Source organism: Suillus subaureus, assembly GCF_016647635.1.
Source record: "Suillus subaureus strain MN1 chromosome Unknown BJ212scaffold_14, whole genome shotgun sequence".
NCBI classification, from domain to species: Eukaryota; Fungi; Basidiomycota; class Agaricomycetes; order Boletales; family Suillaceae; genus Suillus; species Suillus subaureus.
The window spans coordinates 511,107-529,281 of NW_024538570.1; the positions used below are offsets into that span (position 1 = coordinate 511,107).

General features: G+C 47.6%; 6 protein-coding genes across 6 annotated transcripts; 3 read left to right on the forward strand and 3 right to left on the reverse strand.

Annotated features, from left to right (window-relative positions):
- Positions 1–105: 105 nt before the first annotated feature.
- On the reverse strand, positions 106–590 carry BJ212DRAFT_1351514 (uncharacterized protein). The gene is made up of 2 exons (XM_041335535.1): positions 560–590; positions 106–506 (listed from the first exon to the last, which is right to left on the reverse strand). Exon 2 carries the CDS (start codon positions 441–443, stop codon positions 234–236), a length of 210 nt encoding a protein of 69 aa, XP_041193623.1. The 5' UTR covers positions 444–506; positions 560–590; the 3' UTR covers positions 106–233.
- On the reverse strand, positions 440–2,666 carry BJ212DRAFT_1480435 (glycoside hydrolase superfamily; the record flags this gene model as incomplete). Its single annotated transcript, XM_041340085.1, has 12 exons — positions 440–506; positions 560–669; positions 718–758; positions 810–908; positions 967–1,073; positions 1,122–1,341; positions 1,391–1,590; positions 1,647–1,763; positions 1,818–1,980; positions 2,040–2,294; positions 2,349–2,476; positions 2,530–2,666. The coding sequence occupies 12 exons, from the start codon at positions 2,664–2,666 to the stop codon at positions 440–442; spliced, it is 1,644 nt and encodes a 547-aa protein (XP_041193624.1).
- A 187-nt stretch (positions 2,667–2,853) lies between these two features.
- BJ212DRAFT_157065 (uncharacterized protein) lies at positions 2,854–3,882 on the reverse strand. The gene is made up of 2 exons (XM_041342047.1): positions 3,646–3,882; positions 2,854–3,588 (listed from the first exon to the last, which is right to left on the reverse strand). The coding sequence occupies exons 1-2, from the start codon at positions 3,789–3,791 to the stop codon at positions 3,042–3,044; spliced, it is 693 nt and encodes a 230-aa protein (XP_041193625.1). The 5' UTR covers positions 3,792–3,882; the 3' UTR covers positions 2,854–3,041.
- Positions 3,883–7,691: 3,809 nt separating this feature from the next.
- Positions 7,692–10,122, forward strand: BJ212DRAFT_1480436 (uncharacterized protein; the record flags this gene model as incomplete). Its single annotated transcript, XM_041340086.1, has 11 exons — positions 7,692–7,700; positions 7,757–7,968; positions 8,024–8,056; positions 8,116–8,507; positions 8,572–8,703; positions 8,753–8,844; positions 8,896–9,046; positions 9,094–9,222; positions 9,273–9,553; positions 9,603–9,641; positions 9,691–10,122. 11 exons carry the CDS (start codon positions 7,692–7,694, stop codon positions 10,120–10,122), a joined length of 1,902 nt encoding a protein of 633 aa, XP_041193626.1.
- Positions 10,123–10,786: 664 nt separating this feature from the next.
- Positions 10,787–12,443, forward strand: BJ212DRAFT_1299362 (uncharacterized protein; the record flags this gene model as incomplete). The annotated part of the gene is made up of 4 exons (XM_041332858.1): positions 10,787–11,021; positions 11,756–11,826; positions 11,904–12,120; positions 12,247–12,443. 4 exons carry the CDS (start codon positions 10,787–10,789, stop codon positions 12,441–12,443), a joined length of 720 nt encoding a protein of 239 aa, XP_041193627.1.
- A 1,119-nt stretch (positions 12,444–13,562) lies between these two features.
- Positions 13,563–16,408, forward strand: BJ212DRAFT_1501085 (uncharacterized protein; the record flags this gene model as incomplete). Its single annotated transcript, XM_041341583.1, has 11 exons — positions 13,563–13,679; positions 13,822–13,884; positions 13,938–14,143; positions 14,199–14,378; positions 14,435–14,565; positions 14,630–14,761; positions 14,811–15,116; positions 15,158–15,292; positions 15,343–15,623; positions 15,673–15,711; positions 15,761–16,408. The coding sequence occupies 11 exons, from the start codon at positions 13,563–13,565 to the stop codon at positions 16,178–16,180; spliced, it is 2,010 nt and encodes a 669-aa protein (XP_041193628.1). The 3' UTR covers positions 16,181–16,408.
- Between the last annotated feature and the right edge of the window lie 1,767 nt (positions 16,409–18,175).

Here is an 18,175-nt window from a genome sequence, read left to right on the forward strand (position 1 = left end):
GATCCCACACCCGAACACTCTTGTCGTGGGAACCAGTGACGAGGAGATGGGTATTACGGATGAATGCTATCTCGTCCACCGATTTCTCAAGATCCTTGAACATCAGCTCGAGATGAGGCATTTCCTTTTGAGTTGGCCCTTGGGACGCTACCTTGTGGGTGGTGGCCGCCATTGAATCTTTTTCGGTGTATCAGTCAGCAGGAGCGACTTAGCCATTTGAACAAGAAAGAATATCAGCCGGCAATGTAAATTGTGTAACCAGAAAATTTCAAATGAGAACCAAAATCCGAGAGCAGAGTGACAAAAAAAAGAAAACAGATATAGGCTAATCTGAGGGTCCTGGTATGCACGGAGAGCCGTGGTACAAAAACAAACATTGTCTCTGGAGCAAAGGAACCGATACACAAAAGGAAAAATAGCAAACAAGAATCAGCAGCCCTCATGAAACTACAGCCATCGCCTGCGCGCCCTGCTGCAGGATTTGTTGAACGGCTGTGCTGTTAGCACTATGAGGTTCGGTGAGCAATGGTGTCTATTAATGTCATAATGTAGTGCGTACATGGAGTAACCATCGTTAGGTGAATCCCCCGTTGCTGCCGCTGGTGATGAGGAGTTGGTTGTGTCTAACTGGATGGCAGTGCCCGGCTGGGTAATGCCCGTCGAGCCCCACTACAACGGACGTCAATCAAATGCATCATAAGGAAGAGAAGTGTTGACCTGGTATTGCATGGAGCCTCCCAATCCAGCGCTGTTGCCCACTGCAATAGAGTTTAGCATGATCGGACATTGTCACTTCCGTAATTACGCACTCTGCAAAAACGAGCCGTAACCCTGTGCTTGTTGCGTGTCATTGGCAAAATTTGTCGTCGTAGTGGCGTCCATAATCGCTGCAGTGACACCCATAGCCGCTGCGGGGATAAGAATGTGAGTACATGGTTGTCGACCGTTAAACTACGATAATGTTACCTGCACTAGATGCGTAGGGAGCACAAGTCATGTTGAACGGGACGTAGCTGTTCAAATTGGATTGGGTGACTAGACCGAATGCGCTGAGGACAAGAGGCTTCCCAACGCTGAAAAAAATGTAAGTTAGCCGTTGGTTGAGCCAGACTTTAACTCACGCAGCAGCAAACTGAGCTGATTGCTGGATCCACGCAAGACTCGAGTTAATTTTGTTGTGGACGGCGTCGAGGTTTGGGTCATTGGGAGCGTACGTGTTCTGGTCGGGAAATACTTGGAAAGAACCGAAGCCAATGTTGGGAATGTTAAGGATGTCCTGGCTGTCGACACCATATGAACCATCCGTTGTGGAGCAGATCGAGCTGGAGACTTCTCGCGTTGCTGAAAAATGATAAGAAACATCACAATTAGATGACATTGACCAAAACACCTGTAGATGCCCAGCGACTCTTCATCAGTACCCCATCTTCTTTCAAGGTTCCTGCGCGCTGCCTGATGATCTGCTCTTCTGTCAAAGGGGTGACTCTGCTGCGCTTCTTGCCAGGTGCGGGAGAGGGCGTAGGCGTAGGCGAAGCTCTTGGTGTAATGGGGTACAACTTCGGACAATCTGTGCATTGGAACCCGGATGTTCTACAAAAATTTGAATCGAGAATCACAACCCTGAAACGACACCGTAAGATACTTACCCAGCGGAGACCATGTGGTTGGGATCAATGGACGCGATGAATTCAGCCATCTGAGCGTGCCACTTTGTGACGGTTTGTGTGGTACACGTTGGACTAGTGGGCAGGGTCGAGTTGCACCTGACACATCATAAGGGACATGTTCCAAGGCAGTAGATACACAGGGTGAATTACCTAGCGTCATTGGCAAGCTCCCAACTGAAGACAGCAGGGCTATTGAGATAGCGCAATACGATCTGCTTGGTGTAATTCTGGAAGGCGGTCAAGATTTTGTCGTTCGTGTAGAAATCGTCGTGGTTCTGAAGCCCGAACTGGCGGACATATAGATCCATACCGCCTGTAAAAACGACGATTGGTCCAAGATCTGATTGAACACCAAGTGCAGTATTGGCTTACCATAGTCGTTTGAAAGAGTATTACGCGGAGAAGTGTCAGATATAAGCACATCACGTGATGGAGTGCCGGATGATGTTATGTCAGGTACCGGATTCCAGTTATTCGTTAGTGACATGATAACATACAGCCCTTGTTGTTCTGCCATTTGAACCACCGTATCAAGTTTCTGCAGTCCATTTGGACCGTCATTGATTGTAGTAGTGCAGTCCTGTACCAACTGAAACCACGTTCCACTCCCCGGAATGATTTCCACGTCTGTCAATCAAGACACTAAAATCGCGAACCTTGGTAGATAGACGATGAACGAACCGTTAAATGCCCAAATCCTGATGACCTTGATACCGGTGTCAGATATGTTCTTCAGCACATTCCAGATGTCATCGTTCGATTCCAATGTCGGCAGCCAGTACAAGTTGGTCCCGACGAATCGAAGTGAGCTACAGTGCAATGTGTTTGTACACCATATGCTGATCAAATGAATTACTTTTACCTTCCGTTGACAGAAAATCCATCTTCACTAGAGCTCACAAATGAGCTGTTACCTCTCTTGGAGATCGTCCTTGGGGGAGCTGCAGCCAGACATGACCAGATAGAAATTAAAAGCCAAAAATATGAAAAGAGGTGCATCGCGACCGTTGCACAAGGCGAACAGAGGTAGCAGGAAGCTGGTGTTCACCCAGGCGTCCACTCGAGTTTATAACACCATCTACCAGGTGGGTCGCGCATGGGGGTATGGCACAGCACAGGTGTTACAAGCGCACAAGGGAAGGGTCCATTCGCTTCCGCTCAGGCGTCAATCAAATTCTTCCAGCACCACACACGCATGGGCAAACCCTTCACCGGGAGTCGGAAGAAAGGGTCTTCCAGGTGAGCAGTGGTGCACCCTAGCCCGGATCATGATACACAAATCATCTGAAATTTACGTCATAACTGGCCAATGTGCATCGACACAGTAAAGCACTTGCGCTGACTCGGTTAATATCTCGGACCCACAGGCTGCCGTTAGGGTTTGAGTCGTGCACACATATGGAGGTGTAGCCTTGAGGCGAGCTCTAGATTGCCCTTCGGCTGCAAAATATTGGTGCTTGTGTTGAATTTTATGGCATAGTGAGTATTCAAAAGATGTTTTTGTGAGAAATTCTCACATTTATAGTGACGGCAGTGTGTACATGCCCAATGGCCCTCCGCAGAGAGGTATGCACAGACTCGGCGCATACCTGTATCCTTGTGTTCTAACTTCGATTGCTCGAAACTTTCCTTATTCTTAGCATGTCGTATACCCCCACACGCAGGATCATCAATAATATCAGGCTTCGACAATCTCGCTGTTGACCGACGAGAATGCAATGGTAAGAATACATTCCAGTGCGAAAGGGCCGTCATCCTGTGTCTATAGAGGGGAATTGTAGTGTCACTTGCAAATTCTAGAATAACAAATAGAATAAGTTCGCTGCATGGCCGTCGAGTGACATGAGCGTTCGATACGACTCGCCGACAAGAATCAACCTCGAACAATACTCGGTCGAGACTCAAGATAAGTTTGAGGTGACTCACATGCCAAGTCAAAGATCAGTTGCGAATGAAGTGATATTGCCATTGTGCCAACCTTTGCAAGAAGCCCGTGCCCCCATAACTGCGTAGTATGTCACTGAGCTGTGAGGAAAGGTGCTCTAAATTGCATACAAAGAACGACTTCATGGCACTGGCGAGAAAACCTGCCCGAAAGACATGATCCCAATCCTCAAGTGGCATGAAACAAATGAGATGTTGAGTTGGTGTGCTAGTGGCATTAACTCTTTGATGTTCGGAGGCTGCGACGCCTTACTTGTCCTCCGACTTGAACGGTTGAACCCAACGACACAGCCAACAGCTCACTGGCAGCTGATACTCTCTCTAGGTCTCATGATCGTTGTCCAGGAACTGCCCTGATCCGCCATGATTGCATCCAACGGCAACCACGGGACTCAAGATAAACCGTTCAACCCTCGTCCATCCGAATTGACAAGTCTTCTCGACCCGAAGAATTTTGGGGCACTTGTAGCTCCAATCTTCAGAGAGCTCAGCGGCATTATCGAGGGCCTCTGCACTCGTCCTTCATGAGGTGTAATGCTTGATGCTGAATTCAAGGTACAAGCTCTGACTCACCCGACAATCTTTTCGCCTGGTAATCATTATCATCCTCGTCCCCTTCATCTCAGCCTTGTCCTCCTTCTGGCTTTCTCGGTCTGGGCCTGATGAGTGTTCGGCAGTGGACCAATCACAGGGCCGTCTAGGAAGAACCGTATTTTACAGATATCAAACCTTATCGAGACTTGGATTCCATGCTGTCTTGATGGACACACGTGTGCCAGGTGAGCGTTATAGTTCAACAACTTGGTGGCAGGTAGTATAGACTACACCATTTTAGTGATTATTGTATCACCTAGCATCTTCCATAATTGTGATTACACGTGTTTGTTGTTAAAAAGTAATATCCCACAGCTGTTTCCTGCAAACACGAACTTTGCGCAACGCACAAGCGCCAACCAAAAAAAACACACACCGAGGCAGCGGCTCTTACTAGTTCATAAACGTGCACCGCGCGGTGCCCATGCGGGCGCCAATCAGAGAATTCGTGAGTCTACCCAGGGTACTTTACGTTGATTGCGGTGGTCTTCCGACGTTATACATGGCTTTATATGACTTTATATTCCAATATAAAGAAAGCCTTTCCTATATATGATCATATATCGGCATATGTGACAATATCTGCGGTTCATGAGTTCTCTGATACGGCGGCTGCAGAACACGCAAGTGATAAATAACACCATAACTGGTACTAGTAGTGTTGTGGGCAGAAGTCTGCCATTCTCCAGCCGGTTTGGCAGAATGTCAAACTATAGGGGATCACAGCAAAAGATGTTCTAATAACCTTATATAGTAATATTTCTCGATGAGCTCAGAGCAACTCCGCTTCCGAATCTTTTGAAGGCACTTTGCAGCAAAATCACCTCTTATCTATTATTGTTCCCCATGTTGCCTATGTTGGAATAGAGAACCCCTAGGCAAGGGGCACGGTAGCAGCAATGTAGCTTAGTCAACCACTCAGTGTCCTTCGGGCTTTGTTGTAGTGTCGCTGCGTGGTAGCACTCGGCCTAGGCTCTGAAGCGCTGCAATCTCACAATAGACATAATTCAAAAGCACTGGCAAAGATTTGAGCAAATCTTCGTTACCACTGTCATCAGAAGGCCGCGGCAGGCCAATTTATTGGCGTCATGCGCACATGCACACCAGCACCCAGTCAGGCATCAACATTGATGTAGCTGCTGATCTAGAAGCCAATTTTACGGGGGCGCCACCGCTCGCACCTCGGATCTCAGACTCGGGACATCGATAACGATCTCGAAGGTCCTGAATCCATGAGATCAACACAGCATTTGCACTATTGGAACATGAGGAAGAAGCCATAGAATGAGTGCTGGACGATGGAAACGAACCGTGAATCGATGATGTAGTTCATTACCGACAACAACAGTGTATCCTCGAGTCAGCACACCAACAGACGCAAGCAGAGATCTAGCGCTCAAACGCTAGGAGATAGCGAACTTCGAAGACGAACGGTTAAGCTAAGGCTCAGGTCACCGTCTGAACTATATTCAGCATTAAACCTAACCTAGTTTAGGAGGTTCAGCATATCATCAGGAATAACGCGTGTGCACAATGTGGCCTGAGCCGATGAGTGACCACCAGAATTGAATATTGAATTGAATGACGACTCAAAAACCGGTCGGGCTTGGGACACGCGGGGGCTCCGTTACACAATGTGACATGTACCAAATAAGAAAGTCACAGGATGGGACCTTAAACGACAGAACTTCAGTCTCAAGATTCACTTACATAAAATTCCGCCCCTTCGCTCTATGCCTAGTACCTACCATATCTTCATTCATCGGTTTGGTACCATAGCCGAATGATTGAGTTGTACAAGGTGACAGATATCAAGGTTAGTCATATTTTCTCCACCTCGGCCCACTCTGTTTCTTGTCTGATTTCTCTGGTGTCATCGGCGGAGCCGTTACGCCTTAGGCACCCAGTAAGGCAAAGAGAGTGCGAACACTTGTTGAAAATGCTTAGGGCTGTGTTAGCTCGGTGACTGCATTATTTCATATAGAATTCCTTGATTTATGCAAGCTTGCAGCAAGAGCGCCTCGAAAAAAAATACTACCGACGTTATCAACGACTGGAACTTTCCTGATAAGTTCAAGTAGTCACGTCACTACGTGCGTAATACTGGTTTGCAAGTCAGAATCGAGGGCTTCTGCTTTTTGCTCGATTTCGCATCGCAGTACTTCACCCGATCAAGGGTCTTGAAGCCGGATCAAATATCTATCACGGCATCATGTTGATTTTGGCGATACAAGCGCTGAATGGTGGCATACCTAGCATGAACACTAGACCGAATATGCATCAGGAAAACGTAATTCATTACAGAGTTACAGAGCGCTCTGTAGCACTCTGTAGTGAATTACGTTTTCCTGATGCACTGACCGTAGTCTTAAATGATCCCAGTAAAATAACACGAACACATCGGTCCTGCTTTCATGCTATCCTCTTGTGCCATCAAGCCGGGCATGTGGAACGCGATGCAAAAGTTCCGCGAACCAGGAAAGTAAAAGCATCGTATCTGAGCTCAGACAGCTGCTGGCACTGTCATCATTGAATATTGATCAATCGATCACTGGTACCCTGAGTAGCATGCAACATTGAAGCTCAGACAGCTGATAACACAATGATCCTGCCTATTTGCGTGCTGAAGGTCTCGATCGACGGGCGCCTATGAAGGCCAAATGAATAGTAAGGATAGGCTCACCTATAGCCGAGCTCGCCAGCATGCGTCACGTCTAAGTTATGCACGCTCACCGTGATATCACCCTGCTCTAGATAGTAAATATAGCAGTTCCTCTTCCGAAGGGTTAGAGATAGTCAAGACTCTAAGGGCAGCGCAAAACTATCTCGACTGTCCCCACAGGATCGGTGACTGAGAGTTGATGATTCGGTGGGACCGCTCTTGCGCGGTTGGGCTTCCAAATACAGTAGTCGAGACTCGAGTCCTGTTGATTCGTGCTAGGCATAATCTAAGTAGTACTTCATATGATGTGCTACCTTGGAGTGCCAGTCTAGGTTACTAGTACATAACGAGTCGGTCCCATCTTCGAGTTTACGTTGTTTTCTCTCTTTCACATCCGATTGATCTGCTCGAACTTACCGAGACCTCATTTCCTCTTTCCTTTTCAGCATGGGTGTGCCAATTATCTCGGTGTGTTGACGAGAAACACAAGGCAGTAATAGGTTTATTGTGATGAGATACGTTTCTGATGGATTACGAAGGCAGCACTCTGGGACCCAGCACACCCGCGGAGCGTGTACTAGCGCGTCAATCACTGGCAGGTGGCGAGCGAGCAGCCTCTTCATTTCTGCAAGGAGGTCCGATGGTTCGTTGCTTCTTACTAGCGCCTCTTCACACAGGTGATTGCAGGGTACCCAGACCTAATTCGCTTGCTTACTTCTCGCCTTCCGTAGTACACATGCACCGAGTTAATAAGGTGACCCTGCAGCAATATTTAAGATCTCAGACAGACGTCTTTATCATCATTCCGCGCTTCTACTTTCGAAATGTACTCTGTGAGCCAATCCCCTTTATTCTCTGGCAGTGTTGTTGATTACGCTTTCTCTCACAGTCCTTGAGTCCTACTGGCCGGGAGTGGCTCATCGCAGCCATGATCAGCCAGACCGCGATCTGGACTTGCGCATGGATATTCATCATAGAAGTCTGGCGCGCAGGTGTTCTCGTACTACCTGATCATATCGTTCATCTGATCGTAGAGCATCCGACCGTGCTGACCTTGGTAGTCACGCTGACCTCAACCACCTTATCGATCATTACTTCTTTGTGCGTCTTCCTCTACATATCCAGTCCGAAATCTTACCCTTCTGTTGTCGCACAGCATCTCTGCATTTGCTATTAAAGAAGCGCTTTGGTACTGCCTCTCAGGGCGGTCGAAAGACACGTCACTGTTCGATCTTCACATCGCAATAGCGCTGAGCAGCTTGAGCTTCGTATGGCCATGGAAACACAGACATCCCACGCCGTCGGCCCAAACGCAGTCGGCCCTTACGTTGGCCCCCACGCGGTCGGTCCTCAGGCGGTCAGTCCTCTGGCGGTCGGCCCTCAGGCTGTGGGTCCTCATGCCGTCGGCCTTCATGTTTGCGGTTTATCTGATGTCTACATATCTGGATTCGAGGTCTGCACCATTCTAAATGAACTCAACGGAGATATGTTTGACGCCGGTTTGTACAGTTGGAGCACTTTTCTCCTTCCCACCCTTGTCCAATGGCCTGTAGCAATGTTCGGAACGGAACTAGACTTGGGATCTATTGCATTCGTAAACCTGTTGAATACGGACCTCAATGCCCCGGGAGCGTCCACTGGTATGTCGCTGTTTCAATTTCAATGGCCAGCAATAGTTGGGGTGCTCAACGGGAACCGTTCTAGCACAAACACATGCATTTCAAAACATCGATGTCTTGACTCTCCTCAGTGGTATTGCTGCGGTTAATATTCAAGAAGGTGTGCAAACGAATAGTATGTTCAGCTTCAACGGAGTTTCATACAATCAGTCGACTGGTGAGTACTTCGGCACCTAAAGATGATGGGCTCATTCGAAATCCCAAAGGTGGAGTTCTTCCTGCAATAGAGGAGTACTCTGGATCATCAAAACCGCCGGGCTCTGCCATTGGCCTGGCGTTCTCTGGGGGACGAGTACCGGTTAATACCAATCCCGACTGACCAAACAGACGCGATATAGGCATTGCGCAGAACTATACTGTTACACAACAGGGTCTCACAGCAAATGTTTCATGCCAGCCAATCGACCACAGTCAAAATTCATTTAGTATCTACCCAATATCGACGGTAGGACCGAATATCACGTTCTACGAGTGGCAAGCCGTTGCGAATTGTTCCGGAAGTACGTTCATCTCTGCCATGAACTCGTTCACAACTAATCAGCTCCAGATACGAATGGCCAGTACTACTTCACCGTTGGCAACGTGAGCGGTCAGGTGGGGACTACAATCAATGGATTTCTCCCTACTGTTGTATGTCCCAGTCCAGGCTCAATGACATCCGACCAATATAAGTTTGGTACGGCCTTTTTTATACTCCTCCGTGTCTTGCGAGTAAATTGTTTGCAGATGTTTTTATGAATGGCCAGAACGACTACAGCTTTCTGCCAACGACCGTTTGCGAGGTCGTTCCCTACCTGACCACAGTCGACGTCACTTATAATGGAGGCATCATATCTGTCGATCGGATCAATGTATCAACAAGCAGTCCAGGTCTTCCTTTATTTCAGTACATCTCAACTGTGATGGCTTATCAAGCGACGACAAACCAAGGCATGACCACGAATCCAATTGGTAACTTTTTGGCCGCATACGGTGCCGACAATGTATCAGTCATGCACAGCGAACTGGTGACTGTTCCCGCTTCCTCTGATATCAACATGACTGACTGCTTTGCAGGAAGATTACTGGCGCGGTATTACGGAGTTCGCCTCTACTGTAAGCGACCTTCATGCACTCGGTAAATATTATTGAAAACTGGATCTAGCAACTTCGCTCTGGATACTCTGCTTCGGGAGTTCCGTCGAATATGACAAGGTCAACTAGCGGCACGATGTATATCACGACCTACGGCTGGCAAAGCCAAGCCTACACGTATATCTTTCTGCTGTTTATGATCACCGTGATCTGGATCATCACCGTATCAGCCGCCTGGTACAGCCTCATCCAAAGGAAGAGAAGAAAGGCCTCTGATCCATCTGACGACGCTTCTGATCCATTTTTCAACTTTTCTGATCCCATTGATCTCATCATCGCGACATATTGCGGAGGACTTGGATTACAGCTTCCCAATGGTGATAAAAAAGGAGTATTCATTAGCGAGGACATCACCGTTCATTTTCAAGATGTACATGACGGAGGGAAGAGAATCGGCGAGGAACTAGTGGTCACCGTACCACCACCGACTGCGACCCCTTGATATTGTTTGTAATGATCGAATCTCTATGTGGACATGTTGTACCTAGTAATCTCACTGTGATCGCCTTTCCTATCGGGATGTTGGGGCGCGAGCATCAGTGGCAGGTCGAGGTCATGAGTCTACTTTTCTGCGAGGTTCTTGACAGTGATCTAAAAACTCTGAATTAGAGTTTTTTTGGAATAGTGCTTCCTAGCTAGGAACGTGCCGTTTCCGGTTTATGAAGTATTACTTTAATGCTTATAGATGATGTTCATGTCACCACTACTGACAGGCGAACGCTTCTGCTTGAGCTCGATGATTCCTCGATGCTCAGTCATACAGCCCGATATATTGGAGAGTTGTTGGAGAGCGCAAGTTCATCTTCAAGTTGTACACTCGCACAAACTTGGAGCTCACCTTTTTTTTGAATCCTTGTTTATTGTGCGTGGAGGTTATCTTGACATAGCAATAGGTCATTCTCGATATCGGGCCCTATCACTTTTCCAGCTCATCATTGGATGACACTGGAGACACAAAATAGCTGCGGAGACTTGTCGGCAAAGCGGCCTTATATTAAATGTTTAGGACGCATGTCATTCACTGTCACCCGGACCGTGCTCCAAGCAAATGTGTCAGCTGCCGGAATTTAAAGAGGTGAGTAATACTAGTGAGGTGGACAGCATGCATGTGGGAGCGGATGTGTGCCACGGCGAAGGGGGGGAAATTCATGATGGGCTCCAAGAAGAGGAAGATCACGACGACATACGCCCAAGACACAAGACAACCCCGCGAATGCGAGCCCTATGCACATGAAAAGAGAGAAGATACAGCCAGGAAGAAGAAACGGTTCTCGTTTCCTGCGGTAGCCGTGCAAACGTTGCCTGTCGTAGCACGCTCTGCTCCTGTTGGGAATTCGCATGGTAAGTGAGGGAGGCGATTTTCACTTGCGCTTGGTACACGAACGAGGGGAAGGATCGAGAAAGTGGGACTGAGATGGAGGGGAGCATGCACTCTTCTCTGTTGTCTTCACGGGAAGATCAAATATACATCCGCCTTCGGTGGGGGATAAGGTTAGGAAGGGTGGTAGAGAGAGCTCTGCGGCGAGGACGTTGATGGATATGTTAAGAGGGAGGCGGGGGAAAGAGAGGGTATGACGAGCGGGCAAAGGGGCTAGGTTAAAGACATATGCATCTGTAAATCTTATGGCATCGAACGCACTCAGCTTAGATTCACATATCGTGATATCATATCAATGGGGATCGACGGTCGGCTAACAGCGTTATATTTATGTCGACGGTAGTATGTACATGCACAATGGCCCTCCGCGCATACCTGTACCCTTGTGTTCTCTTCGATCGCGCAAGAGAATGTTGTAGACTCCCATACACAGGATCATTAGTGACGTTGTCAGGTTTCGATGATCTCGCTTTTGACCGACGGGAATGCAACAACTGGTAGGCAGGGGCCCGGGTTGGCACAACATAATACAACCATCGCACATCATTGTATCCGCGTTTCTATGCGAGAAGAAAAAAGTTACGGAAAGACGTCCTTGTGCTTCGTCCGCAATCACGAACAAGATGGACGTTTTTCCTGAGTATGGAAAACCGTGCATCCAGACATTATTTTGGCTCTTCTCACGCACTATCTGCAGTGCCTGATGCTCGTCAGAATGATGGTTCGCGCATTTTCAAGACACGGAGACAGTGCTCGTGGCCTAGCGTTGTGTGTGTCATCGTGCACAGCGGCTTTGATTAAATGCTCCCATACATGGTAGTTTGTTTATTTGCTGTTATATGCAGAATCAGTGGGTTCACAATATGTCGCACAACGCTATAAATGCTAGGCTCACCTGCTCAAGTGCTCGTGTCATAATTCGAGTCAATCTCGAACATGATAGAATTCTTCCATTCTTCGGAGTGGGAAATGACTTCTCACAATGGTCTGTCCATGGGTTGATGATAACGGATCTCTCGCAGACTCTCTTGAGCGCCAACATCATTAAGGCAGTGCAACTCGGTATGATCCATACCATGATGGCGGCCTACCGTACTTTCTAACCTTCGGTCGTAGCAGAGAGCTTCGGTCCCGCGGCACGTGTGTATGAGGCACAATAGCGGTTCTTTGTACCCCATATTGGCACAGTCCTGACTTTGTTCGAGGTGGAGAATGCTGCTAGAGCATCTATTCGAGTAGTACGTGTGAATCATAGTGTCCATGCACAACGCAAAATGAGCATGGATCGCGAAAGCGCTGCGGTCATTGATATGCAGCTATTGAAGTTTGCCGTGGTCTACAAAACCGACTTCAGGTCCTGTGCCAATTTCGTAGTCTCCAAGTAAAACACCCGCTATTCAACGGATGCAGTCAGTAAAATTGATTTCGTACTTACGTCTATTTCTGTCGCTCTGGAAATCACATGATTGTAGCAAACGTAGTTAGGTTCCATATTCAGTTTAGATTTGCGAACAATTTATAGTAGATGCTACCAACAAAAGAGTGTCTTGAATTAATCTTGAATGACGACTCGCTTTGAAAGCTTTTCGGATCAATATTTACGTGCAGAAGGAGTAGCCTAGGTCTCGATGGGTGTCTGTAAAGGCCAAATGAATCGTGAGAGTAGGCTCACCTATAGTCGAGCTCGCCGGCACGCGTCACATCCTACTCTATAGCAAATATAGCCAGTTCCTCCTTCGAAGAGCTGGAGACAATCAAGACTCTAAGGACAGCCCAAAATCGTCTCCGCTGTTTGTTTTTGCCTTGAGTTTCTCCTTTAATGGTGACCTGCCAGTGTATGTCCCGATAGGATCACTGAGATTTGAAGATTCGGTGCCACATGGCGTTCTTGCGTGGTTGGGCCTCCAAGTGTAACAGTTGAGAGATAGTGCATGTCCTGGACTGGTGCAAGTATATATATAAAGAGACAATAAATCAATGACGGCAGCGTGGTCACGCTGATTACGAGCGCTTATTAGTACACGTTCCTCGAACCTTGATTAATGATTTGTAGTCACTTGGCGATTTCTCATTTCCCCGGACTACATCGAGTCACTCCTGGATCCTAGGTCCCGACATCACATTGGACAGGAATCTAGTGGAACGTATGAATCTACAATTAAACTCGGCCCTCTAATCCTCTCAGTCGGGCCCATGCAAATAGCTGTATCAAGGCTTTCTACAGTGCATGTTTGTATCTCGGACGAGGGACGAGATTAGAACGAATCGTGATTCGTGCCAGGCATACTACTCTGGCATACTTAAGTTCTTCCTTAGGGCGCATGATGCGCCAGTCTAGGCTAGTATATAACTTGGTTCCATCTTTACGTTTTTTCCCATTAATCTGCTTGAACTTTCCGGGACTTCGTTTCCTCTTTGCTTTTCAGCATGTGCGCGCTAATCATCTCGAACGTGTTGCCGTGAATCACGGGGCGGTAGGTTTGCCGTATCTCATCATATGTCTGATGGATTACGGAGGTGGCATCCAGGTCCTGGGTCCTACCATACTCGCAGGACATGTACTAGCGCGCCAAGCAGGTGATAAGGCTTCAGCCTCTTCGGTTCTGCAAGGAAGTCCGATGGTTCGTTGCTTCTTACTAGCGCCTCTTCACACAGGTGACAGCAGGGTACCTAGACCTAATTCTCTTGCTTGCTTCTCGCCTTCCGTGGTACACATGCACCGAGTTAATAGCGCCCTGCAGCAATACTTAAGATGTCAGACAGACGTCCTCACCTCCATTCCCCCTTTCTACCTTCGAAATGCACTTCGCAAACTTTGTCAAAATCGTGAGCCAACCCTCATTTCTCTCCAGGGCTTCATTGATTAGGCTTTCTCGCAGCGCTTGAGTCCTACTACTCTGCTCCTCGTGACCATCTTCGGCCAGACTGTGATCATGGGTTTTGCATGGGGCTTCACCGGAGGAATCTTGTTCACAGGGGTTCTCGCACTACCTGATCATGTCGTCCGTCTAATCGTGGAGTATCCGACCGTGCTGACCTTGATAGTTACTCTGATCTCAACTACCTTGTCAATCATTACTTCGATGTGCGTCTTCCTCTACATATCCGATCCGAATTCTTACCCTTCTACTATTGCACAGGTTCTTTACATTTGCCGTCAAAGAAGCGCTTCGGCACCACCTCTCGGGACCGATGACACTGTTCAAGCTTCGCACTGCAATAGCGCTGAGCAGGCCGACCTGGGTATTACGATGGAGATCTCTCAAATTGTCGGCCCTCACATTGGCAGTTTATGCGGTGGTGGCATTTCTGAACACGAGGTCTGCATTATTCTCAACGAACCCAGCAGAGATATGTTTGACGTTGGTTCGTATAGTTGGAGCACCTTACTCCTCCCTACTCTTGTCCAATGGCCTGTGACAACATTCGGAACGGAGCTAGACTTAGGATCTGTTGCATTTGTAAACCAGTTGAGTACGGATCTCAATGCCATGGAAGCGAACAATGGTATGTCACTGTTTCAATTTCAATGACTAGCAATAGTCGGGGTGCTCAAGAGGGACTGTTCTAGTACAAGCACCTGCGTTTGAAACGATCAATGTCTTAACTCTCCTCAGTGGTGTTGCTGCGGTTGACAATCAGGGAGGTGTGCAAACGAGTAGTATGTTCAGCTTCAACGGAGTTTCATACAATCAGTCGACTGGTGAGTACTTCGGCACCTAAAGATGATGTGTTCACTTAAAACTCCAAAGGTGGGGTTCTTCCTGCGATAGAGGAATACTCTGGATCGTCAAACCCGCCGGGTCCTAACGTTGGCTTAGCGTTTTCTGGGGGACGAGTACCGGTTAATACCAGTTTTGACTGGGGACACCTCGGACGCGATGCAGGCACTCAAGGGATTGCGAAGAACTACACTGTTACACAGCAGGGTGTCTCAGCGAATGTTACATGCCAACCGATGGACCGCAGTCAAAATACATTCAGCGTCTACCCAATAGAAACGGTAGGACCAAATATCACGTTCTTCACGTGGCAAGCCATTGCGAATTGTTCCGGAAGTGAGTTCATCTCCGCTATGAACTCGTCCACAGCTAATCAGCTCCAGATTTAAATTTACAGTACTACTTCACCGCTGGCACCCTGGGCGGTCAGATAGACAATGTAACCGAAGGATTTCTCCCCACTGTTGTATGTCCTAACCCAAACTCGACGACATTCAACCCATATAAATTTGGTACGGTTTTTGTTATATTGCTTGGTGTCTTGCGAGTAAACTGTTTGCAGGTGTTTTTATGTCTGGCTTGTACAAGTACAGCTTTCTACCAACGATCGTTTGCGAGGTCGTTCCCTACCTGACCACGGTCAACGTCACTTATAATGGAGGCATTATATCTGTCGATCGGATTGATACATCAACGAGCAGTCCAAATTTTCCTTTATCTCAGTACATCGCAACTGTGATGGCTTATCAATCAGGGTCAAACCAAGCCATGACCAACAATATAATTGGTGACTTTTTGACCGCATACGGAACCAGCAATGTATCAGTCATGTACAGCGAGCTGGTGACTGTTCCCGCTTTCTCTAATATCAACTTGACTGATTACTTTACAGGAAGATTACTGGCGCGGTATTGCGGAGTTCTCCTCTACTGTAAGCGACCTTCATGCATTTAGTGGATATTATTGAAAACTGGATCTAGCAACTTCGCTCTGGATACTCTGCTTCGGGAGTTCCGTCGAATATGACAAGGCCGACGAACGGTACGATGTATATCACGACGTACGGCTGGCGAAGCCAAGCCCATACGTATATTCTTTTGCTTGTGGTGATCACCCTGATCTGGGGCGCCACCATTTTAGCCGCCGGGTACAGCCTCATCCAAGAAAAAATCCATGCCTCCGATCCATCTTTCGACTTTTCTGATCCCGTTGATCTCATCATTGCGGCATCTGGCGGAAGACTTGGATCACACCTTTACGAAGATGATAGAAACAAAGTACACACTAGCGAGGACATCACCGTTCGCTTTGAAGATGTACACGACAAATTGGGAAGGAGAACCAGCAAGAGACTGGTCACTGTCGCTCCGGAACCCCTGCCAAAGACCGCGGAACCTTGATATCGTTTATATAGTGATTGAATTGCTGAATCTGTTATATGTAATTTGTCACGGTGATCGTAGTCCTTATTCAATTGCCTCGTACTATTACGGCTATGTACTTTTATCATATCGATATGTAAACCAGATTTCTTTTCGTCTTACCGCTTCTATTCAGCGCTTGTGGAGCTGGACAAACAAAAGGGTCCCGATTACCTTGATCGGGCGAAATACCTGAACACCGCCATATACACAGTATTACACACTCCAGTGTCTGTCAAACGGCAATGGTTCATGGTGTCTGCCCGCATGTCATGGCTGCTTTGTGCAGTGAAAGCTTGTTATGATTATGATTAAAAAATGTGCGACAGTCGCGGCTATTTTTCTGTAAGATTCTTGACAGTGATATAAAAGCTCTGAATCAGACGCTCTCTTTGGAATAGTGCTTCCTAGCTAGGAACATGCATTTTCCAGTTTATCGAGCGTTACTTATGGATCGTGCAAGAAGTACCGCTGGTGCTTTGAGCGAATGGCGGCACCGGCACGAACCGAGGGTGAGCGATTTTGTGAACGTCTTTTACCATCTCGAATAAGTAATTGTGCAATCAGTTGATCTTCATGCTCTGCACGAGGCATCATGGGGTCCGCAGTGAAAGTTGATTCAAAGTTATATGAATGCCTTACATGTATCGTGCACCCTTATGGAAATGAGGAAACTTGAAACGCGGCACCCTGACCAATGATCATGAGTATTAATTACATCGCATGCGGACTGTTCCGATTGGATGCGCGCTTGATGTCGACACTGCTTATATGTATAGAGATCTTTGTCGAGTGGATTAGTACTATTTCAAAATAAGGGTCCTTTGTCGTCCGTCCTGCTCTTGGATTAATTGTGGTAGCGGCGACAACCGGGGCCTGGGCGTTCCCGGGCCCAGTCACGTGGAAATGGCAATCCAAATGGTCAAGTATGAACTCACGATAACGATCACATAGACTGACCGAAGCCTGAATACGTGGAAAAAACGCCATCCGCTGAGCCGCTTAAGCGCAGCTCCATTCTCGGGAGAATATAAGATGAAGCTGCGTAACCAACCCAGGTAGGCCAGGATAATACATCTTTCAAGCAAGTTAGCACGTTCACTGCACGAGACACTTATTGAAGAGCAGCTCCTGAGGCATTTGACTGATTGGTAGATCAATGCACGATCATAGCGTTTTGAAATCGTCGGTTTGGAACCAGGATCCATGGCAGCAAGGGTGCGGAACAACCAGAACCGTCACAATGGCCCTTCTTCCTCGTCATCAGTCGTCCTTCGGTATTCGGACCTTGTACTCCAGATAATCAGTTCGCTGTATGGTCGTGAGGTATTCTGAAGAGTGGCTTCTGAGGCATTTGATGGATTGACAGATCAGTGCGGCAAGTTGCGTGATTGGATGATGGTAGGCAGCGATGGGTCGATCAATGATTATCCACCTCCGGAAAGGCAGAAAACCGAAGGACAGAAAACCGAATGGAACATCCTCTTCAAGAAATTGCTAACAAGGCCATACACACAGGATGTATAAAGGATCCTCCTCGCGTTGTTCGTAATTCAGCACAAGCTCTGAAGACTTTTGACAACAATCCAGCATCAGCATCAATCCACCCAATATGTTCGCTGTACGCACGACTTCTTGCAGGCATTTCCTTGTCTAATCTTCCTTCGCAGGTCACTGAAGTCCCCGTTTCTCACAACGACTCGTCGTCCACCTGTGGGTGCGGTAGCTCGTAAGTGACGGTGTCTTTTATTCTTGTGCACAGTGTCTGATTTAGAACCTCCAGGTGCGCCTGCAAGCCGGGAGAATGCAAGTGCTGAACGCCTCCCCAATGCATCAATTAAGCAGTGTTTGTTCGGAATCCACGTATGTTTGTTGTACCAATGAAGATGAAAGAGAGGTATAGAGATCGAATTCTGTAAAAAATGCCATGTTGTTAAGTTGCAAGCAGCCTACCAGTGAAACTGCCTCATGCAA

Coding starts and splice junctions, on each gene's coding strand:
- BJ212DRAFT_157065 (XM_041342047.1), bottom strand. CDS start 3,791: ATGCCACTTGAGGATTGGGATCATGTCTTTCGGGCAGGTTTTCTCGCC. Junction 3,589..3,645: donor GGCACGGGCTTCTTGCAAAG/GTTGGCACAATG, acceptor TTGGCATGTGAG/TCACCTCAAACTTATCTTGA.
- BJ212DRAFT_1351514 (XM_041335535.1), bottom strand. CDS start 443: ATGAGGGCTGCTGATTCTTGTTTGCTATTTTTCCTTTTGTGTATCGGT.